Genomic DNA, 12,282 nt, shown 5'->3' with positions numbered 1-12,282 from the left:
GATAGTTCAAGTGTCTACTTGTGCACAACCACAATTGAAGAACATAGATGTCATTTGAGGCCAAGTCAAAATGCACGTTTATGTATCATAAACTATGAAAAACACAAACCAATTTTATGAAACCTCCATACGATACGAAAGTACAAACCTCAATGTACATCGATCGATAATCAAACACTCATTCTAAGAAACCATAATTTGATAAAAATTTATATCCTAGTAACAAGCAGGCTATAGTTCTTGAAAGATTCAAGCAGTTTTCAGTGAAAGCACCATACAGCCAAATTGTAAACAATGCATTATGGAACATATGATCATCCTTTAAACAGCAGGATCTTCCAGCGTAGCAGTCGATAAATCATTTATGCGCGGATAAACAGCTTTCTCACCGAGCTGATTTTGTGCCCATAATAACATCTTCAAAAGGCTTGGGAGCTTTGGATCTGTTTAATCGAAGATTAATCATAAAAAAACCGCAACACATACCACGATCTTCTACACATAATATTAGGTTATATATCACACGAAGGGGAGCGTTGGAGTAAGTGGTAGAGTTGTTGTCATCTGACCAAGAGGTCATGGGTTCAAGGGTTCAAAGCTGTGGAAACAGCCCCTTGCAGAAACGCACGGTAAGGTGCTTACAATAGACCAAGTGGTCCGGCCCTTTACCCAAGTTCACCGTGCTGCCCCTTGCGGAAGCTTTAGTGCGCCGCGCTGCCCCTTTTTTAGGTTATATATCCCACACAAGTTCTTTTCTTTGATTGGGTGACCCAAATAGTCAAAAAAGCCTTTTCAAACACACGCCAGACTTCGAAAATCTTTAAATGTCCTGCTCCTCCCTTTTCCTGAGAAATGCGAGGAGGAGGATCATCAACGGCGATACTTAATGGAAAGGAGACTAACCTTTTTCATGGCTTTGGCTGGTGAGGATTGCAGCATTGACTTCGCTTGCAGTCTTTAGCCGCTGTGATACATCTAAAAGCTCTCCAATAGGGCAGTTGGATACATCTTCAAAGGCCAATAATGCAACAGTCTTCTCCAATTCTTCCAAGAAGCTTTGCTGCAGAAGAGCAATTAAATCGATCATATACTAAAGAGGTGGGTTACACATGGGATTGTGTCAACCAAAGCTTTTTGTTAACGTAAAAGATGGTGTCAATCTCAGGCCAAGTCATCAGAAACAAAGTAGATTTTGCCCATTCCCCATAACCCTCGGCAGGCGCTCCCTCCTAGGAAGGCCAACCAAGAGAAAGGAACCCCCAGCGCTGGCAGCTTAGGGGTGGATATAGGAAAGATCACTTAGAAATTCAACAATCTTTTTCGTCTTTAAGAGCCTGTAGGCTTCTTTAGCATCTACACATCAAAATTCTCCAGACATTTCAAATTATATACAGTCCACGAGATTAAACAGTCATTTCGATTCAAGGCTTGTATTGCCCTCATGCATCTCCCTAGCAAGTGATGGAGTAGAGAACACAGAAAATTCGTTTGTTGCAGCATTCCCTCTGCAGAAATGCCAAGGGGTTGTGTCCATGCCAACAAACTAGTGACCTACATGTTACTAAAGGAGCAACTCTATCGTTGGCCAAAAAAAGAGATTTAGGGAAATCAAGAGGAAAGATTTATATGTCAATAATTACGTTTTCCTCTCCCCTTGGAGCGAGCTCCTCTTGAGCAAACTCCAAAGCCTCCTCAACCTTTCCATTCCTTATCAACTCTATCAGCCTTTGTTGCTGGAGGTGGAAAAAGAGCTGGGGGTTCGTATCCAGTATCTGCATCCAAGAAGGTAAAACTATGTTAAAGATCAACCAAAAATATTATCAACCTAAGTTGAAAAGGAGTTCATTTGCAAAATTCAATTCCCAGGTCCGAAGAATCTCTTAATCAGTAAGCTTTTAAGATGGTAAAAGAGAAAGTTATGAGAAACTCAAAGGCAAAGATAATATCATCCACAAATAGCATACACCATGACCCTCTTGTGTATACTATTAGTAAGGTCATCCATAAACAAACGTAAGCAAGTAGATCCCTATGTAAACTCACGACCCAAGATACGGAAAGTCCTCTTTATCCCCTCTTCTCACACTTACGACGGGTCCTTATACATATCTTTTATGGAATTTATGTATTTGACAGGGATTCTTTTCTTTTCTCGATTTGTGGATGGCTTCCTTTCCTTTCTAACCTCCACTGAAGGACCTTTCACTCTGTTTATTTTATGTTTTCTCTAGGTTAATAAATATAATTTGAAGGTACTTCATTCTCTCCCCCAAAACTTCTATTAATCTTCTTAGCAAAAATTTAATGTTTATGGAAGACCTACCTACCCATTTCTATCACCCTTGTAACATCGACGTCTATGTTCTATCAACCAAGGTTACCATTTGTCCGTTCGTTAGCATGTTTCCACTCCTCAACATGACTTAAAGCCATATTTTTGTAACATCTCCAAAACATGACTTAAAGCCATATTTTTGTAACATCTCCAAAAGACTTTCAAACCTTTATCAAGATACCATTTGGACGAGCATAAGTTAAATTGTTCTAATCACACTAACAAGATAACACACAAGGATAAAACCTTTCCCTAAATATCTTTTAACCATATTATAAAAGGTGTTATACATATAGCAACTCTCGTATCTTTTGGATGTTGATATAAATTTCAAGAATGTGCAGGAAAAGCACCTTGTCCAAGATGGAACATAAATATACAAGTAATATGTTAAAATTCAAACAAATTAAAAAGGCCAGCAGGATCAGTAACTGCAACTCCTCCGAGCCAAGTATTTATGTACTTTGAGCTAGCCCAATTCGTTTTCACCTCTATTTTCACGGAAGCATACCATGTATGTCCATAGATCTTGTTTCAAAGTTTAGAAAGAATATTTGGAGATTATTTCAAGTACGTCATTGTTATCAAGTTGGCTTACCATTCCCACTCCAAACTTGAAATATGGAATTTGAAGTTTGAAAAGCAGTTTTTAAGGTGCTTTCTAAAAATTTCACTCACAAAACCTCAAACTGTGTTTTCAGTTCAAATACAACTTCAACTCCCAAATACCCCCATTTTCATCTTAACTTCAAATATAATTTTTTAAAGACATCAACCAATTCATGTCCAAACGCCTAGGAACTTATAAGTCAAATATTAAGTATACATTCTACAACATCTACTTTAATGAAATTTAAAGAAAATTATAGCTATATGAATCCTAAAACAAATACAAATCATGAATTAGCAATGTGGTGGCAGTTTAATGATAAGTACAAAAGGCAATCAAAATGGGAACGAGAGCAATCATACCTCAGGATTCAAATCATTGACCTTCTCAATGGCATCCTCTACATTACCAGCCTGTACTGCCTTCTTAACTGCCATTCGATCGGTGATAGTAGCAAGATCTATATCAGCTATTCATTCATAAGGAGAAGCATCTAGATGTACATATGCAATGACACAAATTCGAATAATAATATGAAATGAGCAACCAAAAAGACTACAGAAGGATACGATCTGTTCCAGATTCCTTTCTGAACTTTTCCGCTGCTTCTACATAACCCTCCGTGACTAAAAAGTTCATCACTAATTTATTCATATCTTCTTTTCTAATTCTTACATCATTGAGCTTTTTCTCCCACTCTTCTCTCGTGATTACTTTCTTTGATGTTGCCTGCAAAGAGGGGAAGGGAAAAAAGTAAAATAAAATAAATGTATCGCTGCACCGTCTAAAACTTGTAAATCTGGTGGTAGCAAAATCTTTTATGAGCAATGAAACAATTATTAACAAGTTAAGCCATATGCAGCTATAGGCAAGCCATTCAAAAGTAAGAATCTGGCTCATATACATAATTGGATCAAAACTCAACTTAATTGGACTTATCACTACTATGTCGAATAGCATCAAGTACAATACAGCTCACCGATTTGTTTTAAGCATCATCGCGGACTATGCATCCTAGTCATAAAACCATTTAAAATCAAGGTTCGATATTCCAGAAGAATGGCATACAGCAAAAGCAACATACTGGGGAAGGTGGTATGTGCGCGGCCCTTACCCCTGCCTTGTGAAGGTAGAGAGGTTTTTTTTTCTGGTAGACCCTCGGCTCAAGTAAAGCATATCAAAAACAGTATGAAAAGGAAATACAGTAGCGAAGAACCCAAGTACAAAAGAGTGAAGAAAAGAACAATAGCAACAAGAAGTAATATGGCACGAAAGCACAGGAAACAACAGGTAATAATAAAACCGAAGAAAAAGATAGTAAAGAGTAATAGCAATAATATTGATATGAGAAACTAGACAACGCTCGACTACCTACTAATCTTCTACCATAATCCTCGTCTTTCATATCCTCCTATCTAGAGTCACCTCCTCAGTGAACTGCAAGTGCGGCATGCCCTGCCTAACCACCTTTCCCCAATACTTCTTCGGCCTCCCTCTACCTCTTCTCAACCCACCATAGCCAACCTCTCGGACTTCCTCACTAGGGCATTTGTGCATCTCATTTTCACATGTTTGTACCATCTTAGTCACTCCTCCCTTATCTTGTTCACAAATGGAGGCCACTCTTACCTTGTCGCAAAGATCTTCGTTCTTAATGTTATCTCTCTTAGTATACTCATACATCCCTCACAACACCCAGAGGAATAGTATGAATAGATATAATTAGAATTGGTTAGCTAAGCCTAAAATGGAGACATGTTACTAAAATGTTGTGCCATAGGAAGATACCTACCAAAGTGAAAAAAAGTTCTATGCAGTGATTGTTAGACCAACAATATTACAAGGGAGTGAATATTAGACTTTTAAGGTCCAACACATTCACAAGATGAATGTCGCATAGACGCGGATTCCAAAGTGGATGTATGATCATACAAAATGATAGCATCGAATATAAGGTACAAGTAGCACACATACAGGCTAGATACAGAACAATATCGCTTGAGATGGTTTCCTCATGTTACATGTTGACCTTCAGATGCACCAACCCCTAAGTGTGAAATCATGGTGATTGAAAGGGATTAACGAGGGGACGAACTAAAACTAAATTTACATGGAAGAAAGTTGTTATGAAAGACTTATAATTTCTCAAAATCCATGCATACTTAGTAGCCGAAGAACATAATAGAAGAAAAAGATCTATATGGTTGATACTAACTAGTAGGAGTTAAGGTTTAATCATGTTGGTATTCTTTACTTTTAGGAGATTGGGGCTAGAAGGAAACAAATATTTTTTTTCATAGCTGGAGCAGATAAAAGGAGGTGTACGGCAAGAACTTTCAACATTCTCTAGGAGTCTAGTAATCTTGTTAGAAAGTTGCGTGCAAGTAAAACTTCTATTGTTAGAGAGCTTAAATTCTAAACTATTAAGTTGATACCGGTCTAGCGTTCTCCAGCACTCTGGTAGTAATTTTTTTTTTTTGGCTGACAAGGGAACCCACGGCCGCTACCTTTTGGATGCACACAGGGCAAACCTCACACTTGTGCAATAGCCTGCAAACTACACAAGAGAGGTAAATTGCAGTAGGCAAGCCCCATGCGACGAGCTCGACCAAAAGGTTGAACCCGTGCAACGAGTTCAACTAGAAGGCCAAGAAAGACAACCCCATGATGTTGCAAGCAACGGGGTTCGAACTTGAGACCTCCATTATAGAAGTCCCAAGTCAAACCATCTGCGCTGCCCCAAAGGGTTGAGTCCTGTATTATTATATAAAGTAGTACGCCAATAATAAATTTAGAGAATTTCTATCCTAGAGAACCTAAGTTGTAGAATAATAGATAAAGATGGTTCTAACTAAAGCAACTTGGTCAGTAATGATTCATATAGTTGAGCCAACTAGCTTGGGAGCGGACATGATAGTAATTGTTGTTGTTGCAGTAGTAGTATCATGAATTTTTTATATATCCCGCAAATCTTTTATATACACATGCTAATATCCAAGTACAACTTAAACATGAAACTTCTAATAAATTATAAAACCTCGAAAAAGGCATTAACATAATTTCATATCCATGTCCTTGACCATAAACCAATTGTCCCATTACACCGCGAATCAATCAACAACAACATACCCAGAGTAATCTCACAAGTTGAGTCTAGGGAAGATGTATGCAAACCTTATCCATAACTCGTGGAGGCTCATAGAGGCAAAGTGGTTATTTCCAATAGACTCTCAGCTCAAGAAAAAGCATATCAAAGCAGATCGAAAAAGAAGTAACGCAAAGTGGAGAAATCATGAAAAAATACTACAGAAATCATGACAAAGCATTCTCAAAAAACGACCAGTAACTACAACAAAATAATTGCCCTAATCGAACTACATTACACACGAATCAATCAATCAACTACACCTCGATCCTAAATTAGTCCGAGCAACCAATATGAATAAAGCTAACAACTATTTCTTATGTCTAAGTAAAACCTATTACATACAAACCCCTGTCTTTCCCTCGTGTCTAAAACCCCAGCAATTTTCGCTTAACTAACATACTTATTGAAGCAAAAAAAATTAAAAGTACAACATGACACACTAAATCTCCCGCTATACACAGAATCCACAATAAATCACATGAATCAACTTTACTAGGCCGAGGATCTTATACACTAAAGCTCCCGTTATATGTGGAGTACACAAAAATCACATAACAACTACTTTACTAGTTTCGAAAAAACTCCTAGTCAATTGTTTCAACAAATAATTCCGATAACAAAAAAGACCTAATTGAATTATGAAAAGAGAAGTACAATTACCATGGGTACAATCTGGGCTAATCCGTTGATAAAATGCCAGAGCAATGACATCAGTATTTAGAATTAGGGTTTGAGATCCACTAGAAACAACCGGAGTACTTGTGGAATTCCTTTTCCCGGTTCTGATTTTTGCCTTCTCCGGGCGAAAATAAAGTTGAATTAAATAACCTGAGGGAATTGAATATAGAATGTCCTAGGTTTTTTCTAAAAGTGAGTAAATATGTTTTGGATGGTATAGGATTACATGTTTTAATAGGCTCGCCTTTAATTTTTGTCATTTAAATAAATTTTTAGTAATTAAATTTGTATCCTTTGAGATATTAGTTTTTACAAAATTAAAATCAACTTGGTTCTAAATTTAGCAACTTGGTTAGCAAGGATTCACATAGCCGATCCAACTAGTAATTGTTGTTGTTGTGACCAGATGGTTGGGGTCCCTCCACCCTTAACTAGAGGTCTCTGATTTGAGCCCGGAGAACGGAGAAAATCCTGTTGGGAGTACTGGCCTTAAATGACCCCTACAACACACGCTCCGGATATAATTGAACTCCAATGCGGATATGGAACATCAGTGGGAAACCAAAAAAAAAAAAAGAAACATGATTGTTGTTGTGGAAATAGTAGTATCACATCCCAGAAACTCTTATACGCACATACTAATATCCAAGTACAACTTAAACCTGAAAATTCTACGAATCATATAAACATAAAATGGCATTAACATAATTTCAGATCCAGGTCCATTTCCTTGATCATAAACGTGCTGTCCCATTATACACAACAACAACAACAACTACATACCTAGGGTAATTTCACAAGTGGGGGTCTGGAGAGAGTAGAGTGTACGCAAACCTTACCTCTACCTTGGGAGGTCGAGCAGTTGTTTCCAATATACCCTTGGCTCAAGGAAAAACATTCAAAGCAGATCGGAAAAAAAATCATGACAAAATACTATAAAAGCTCAATCATTCCGAAAAAAGGGAACAATAACTACAACAAAATAGTGTGATAACCGCAGTACATTACACAAAAATAATCAATCAGCTAGCCCTCAATCCTAAATTAGTCCAAATTATCAGCTAGCCCTCAATCCTAAATTAGTCCAAATTAAGTAATATGAATAAACCTAATCCAACTATTTTTTATGTTCAATCAGTACTATGAATAAAGCTAACAACTATTTTTTATGTCTCAGTAAACCTAATCCAACCCTCGCGTCAGGCTCCTGTTATATGCGGAGCCAACAGTACTTCACATGACAACAACTTTATGAAACAGTGAAAGCAAATAATACCAAAAACAATAAAAGAGCAAAAGCACAGCCTGGCACAATAAGACTCCCGCCAGGATCGACAATAAATCACATGGCACAACTTTATCATTTATGAAAAGACTCTAGTCCCGCTATACGCAGGGCCCACAATAAATCACATGAAAACAACTTTTCCAGTTCCTACAACGCTCCTAGTCACTTATTTAAACAGTAAAATCAAATAATTCCGAAAATAAAAAAGAGCCTGACACACTAAAGCTCTCGTTATACGCAGTGGTCCACAATAAATCACACGACTCAACTTTATCAATTCTGACAAAGCTCCTATTCACTTATCTAAACAGTAAAAGCAAATAATTCCAAAAACAAGAAAGAGACTGACACACTAAAGCTCCCGCTATACACACTTAGGGTCCAAAATAAATCACATGAAAACAACTTTATCAGTTCCAATAAAGCTCCTAGTATTTAAACATTAAAAGCAAATAATTCCGAAAACAAAAAAGTGTCTGGCAATCTAAAGCTCCCGCAATACGCAGGGTCCACAATAAATCACACGACAACAACTTTATCATTTATGACAAGGCTCTAGTCCCCCCTATACGCAGTGTCCACAATAAATCACATGACAACAACATTATCAGTTCCGCCAAAGCTCATAGTCACTTATTTAAAAAGTAAAAGCAAATAATTCTGAAAACTAAAAAGAGCCGACACACTAAAGCTCCCGCTATACGTAGGGGTCCCCAATAAATCATATGTCAACAACTTTATAAGTTCCGACAAAGCACCTAGTCACTTATTTAAACAGTAAAAGCAAATAATTCCAAAAACAAGAAAGAATCCGACACACTACAGCTCACGCTATACACTGGGGTCCACAATAAATCACATGACAACAACTTTAGCAGTCAACAAAGCTCCTAGTCCACTTATTTAAACAGTAAAAGCAAATAATTCTGAAAACTCCTAGTCACTTATTTAAACAGTAAAAGCAAATAATTTAGAAAACCAAAAAGTGTCTGACGCTAAAGCCCCCGCTATACACAAGAGTCCACAATAAAGCACATGTCAACAACTTTATCAACTTTATCAGTTCCGACAAAGCACCTAGTCACTTATTTAAAGAGTAAAAGCAAATAATTCCGAAAACAAAAAAGTGTCTGACACACTAAACTCCCGCTACACATAGGGTCCACAATAAATCACACGTGTCAACAACTTTACCATTTATGCCAACTCCTGAGATACTCGGAGCCCACATATATCACATGACAATAACTTTATCAGTTATGATGAAAATTGAAATCATGAAAGGAGTAAATAGAATTACCATGGCTTCAATTTCAGCTAATTCGCGAATAACAATCCAGAACAATGACATCAGTATAATGAATTTAGGGTTTTAGATCCATTAAATAAAACAATCGGAGTAGTCGCCGGAGTTCACTTTTTCCGGGTCGGATCTTCGTCGGGCCCGGGAGGAAATATATAAAGTTGAATTAAATAAATAAGGGGGATATTTTTGGATATAGTAGGACAATTTGAGTAATTGTATTTTAGATGGAATAGGATATAGCATGTTATTTATGTCTTTTAATTAAATGCACTATGTTTATCGGAAAGAGTATTTCTATCTTATTATAAAAATAGTAATTACGTATATTTTAACTTTCCAAATTAGACTTGTATATCGAAATAGTATCTCTATCCTCCAAAGATATGTAAAGATAGTGATTGCGTATATCTTAACCTTTCAAGACTTCGACCGTAGTGTTAGATTGAACATATTATTATCATTATTGCGTTTAATTGGACTCATCTTTCGGAACCGATATTTCTATCTTGTAAAGGTCGCGAATGCATATATCTTGTCTTTTCAAATTTCACTCGTAAAATTATATTGGTATAATTATTATTATTATTATTATCTTTTAAATGGACTAGTCTATTGAAAACGATATATCTATTATACAAAATATAGTGATTTTATACATCTTTTTTTTTTTTTTTTTCAGACTTCACTAATAGAATGTTCTAGTGTTTGTGTTTTATGTGGAATATGATTGCATGTTACTTGAGCATTTCTTTTAAATGGACTCGTCTATCGAAAACAAGATATTTACCTTACAAAGATAGTGGTTGCATATCATCCGTCTGACCCCACTCGTAGAATTATACTATTTTCTTCGTTCCATTTTATCCGTTTCAAATTAAGATGACATAATTATTAAAAAAAATTAATAAATAATATGGTTAGTTTACCACAGTACCCCTATTAAATGATGTTAACATTTTAATTTAAAGAAAAAATAATTAATGTAAAGGGTAAAACATGGGGAAAAAAATTATCTTATCTTGATAAGTAAAATGAGACACCAGATTAGGAAATTTGGGACGGATAAAATGAGACGGAGGGAGTATTAGGTATGAGATTATTATTATTGTTTTTACAGGGAGATATTATTTTTGATAAACGAGTCCATTTAGGTGGAATGATTGAAATAGTTCAGTCATGTAATGACGAGAGGCATGAATGTCCCAGTGGATGGTTTCAAGCAAGGCAGAGGTAGACCGAAGAAATATTGGAGGCAGGTAATTAAACATAATATAGAGCAGCTCAAGCTTACCGAGGATATGATCCTAGATAAAAAATTATACTGAAGGAGGCGGATTAAGGGAGAAGGTTAATTCATGTGTGATTCTGCAAAAGTAAAACTGTAACAATGTTCCAAAAATCAAATTTATAAAGTAAAAAATCCATGACATATTGTCTTGGATTCAAACTTCTAGAATTCATGTCCCATCCTAATTCCTTCTAGATAAACTAGATATCGAAGGTCAGTGCTAACACGGGTCCAATATATATTATTTTTTAATCTCAATTTATATGATACAAATAAAATTTTGATAATTAATTATATTTTAAATATTTTTTAGCTATTTTAAGTTGTTAGCTATTGTAATTTATTATAGTTTTTGGATATTGTAATTTACTATTTTAAGTTGTTAGCCATTATAATTTATAATACTCTCCTTCTCAAAAGTTTGGTAACATTGATAGTCTATTATATTTTTAGAATAATTTAAGTTTTTAATTACTGAAATTTATAATACTTTTTTTTTCTATTTCAATTTAAGTGACACTGATATAATTTTGAGAGCCAATCAAATATCACGATTGAATTCGCGAAGTAGGCATGTCTTAAATGAATCATGATAACTTATTAGAAGTGATACAATAAAATTACTATAAAAAATAGTTGTGAAAAAAATTTAAGCGGGCCTCATATAAGATGTCAAGTTAATTTAAAACATCAATAATTAATTTGTCTTTTTTTGTTTATTTTATTTTTTATTAAATATTTTTTTAATATTTAGATGACTCATAATAATTAATTAGGGATAAAATAGTAGAATTACGATTGAAACAGCTGAAGTAAACATGTGATAAACGTTTATTTTACTTTTTTTTTTATCAAATATTATTAATTTTTTAATACGTAAATGACATATAATAATCAATTAAAAAATAACTTATTAGAAGTGGTATAACAAAATTAATATAAAAAATAGTTGTACAAAAAAAAATTAGACAAGCTTATATAAGATGTTAAGTTAATTTAAAACTTCAGTAGTTTGTTTATCATTTTTTTTTGTTTATTTTATATTTTTTATTAAATATTATTAATTTTTTAATACTTAAATAATCTATAGTAATTAATTAGGGATGAAATAATAAAATTACGGTTGAAACAACTGAAGCAAACATGTCATAAATGTGTATTTTATATTTTTGTTAGATATTATGAAGTTTTAATGCTTAAATGACATATAATAATTAATTACGGGTGATATAGTAAAATCGCGGATTAATACTTAAATGAACTATAGTAATTAATTAGGAATAAAATAATAAAATTACGATTGAAACAGCTGAAGTAGACATGTCATAAATGTCTATTTATATTTTTTTAAAATATTATTAAAATACGTAAATAATATATAATAATTAATAAGGGATAATATAATAAAATCGGACACAGACATCCCTTCACGCTTCTATATAGTAGAAAATTCCATCTAACATTGTGTGCTAAAGTTTCTATTGGTGAAAATTCAAACTCTTAACAAACTATGATGTAGTACATGAGTTTTAAGTTCCAATCATTTCAAACTTCTTGTCTCTAGTACTTACCAAGTTGTCTTGTCCCTCTCAAAACCTTTGACCTTATTGTCCACTTTCTCTTTTGTGC

General features: G+C 34.6%; 1 protein-coding gene across 1 annotated transcript; it reads right to left on the bottom strand.

The window, feature by feature from the left end:
• Nucleotides 1-85: 85 nt before the first annotated feature.
• On the bottom strand, nt 86-9,643 carry LOC107868329 (protein GID8 homolog). The gene is made up of 6 exons (XM_016714996.2): nt 9,360-9,643; nt 3,515-3,674; nt 3,308-3,414; nt 1,641-1,772; nt 904-1,060; nt 86-443 (listed from the first exon to the last, which is right to left on the bottom strand). The coding sequence occupies exons 1-6, from the start codon at nt 9,408-9,410 to the stop codon at nt 322-324; spliced, it is 729 nt and encodes a 242-aa protein (XP_016570482.1). The 5' UTR covers nt 9,411-9,643; the 3' UTR covers nt 86-321.
• Between the last annotated feature and the right edge of the window lie 2,639 nt (nt 9,644-12,282).

Source organism: Capsicum annuum, chromosome 4, assembly GCF_002878395.1.
Source record: "Capsicum annuum cultivar UCD-10X-F1 chromosome 4, UCD10Xv1.1, whole genome shotgun sequence".
NCBI classification, from domain to species: Eukaryota; Viridiplantae; Streptophyta; class Magnoliopsida; order Solanales; family Solanaceae; genus Capsicum; species Capsicum annuum.
This window is presented reverse-complemented; position numbering and strand designations above follow the sequence as displayed.

Coding starts and splice junctions, on each gene's coding strand:
- LOC107868329 (XM_016714996.2), bottom strand. CDS start 9,410: ATGTCATTGTTCTGGATTGTTATTCGCGAATTAGCTGAAATTGAAGCC. Junction 1,773..3,307: donor TCAATGATTTGAATCCTGAG/GTATGATTGCTC, acceptor TCTTGGATGCAG/ATACTGGATACGAACCCCCA. Junction 1,061..1,640: donor CTCCAAGGGGAGAGGAAAAC/GTAATTATTGAC, acceptor GCTCTTCTGCAG/CAAAGCTTCTTGGAAGAATT.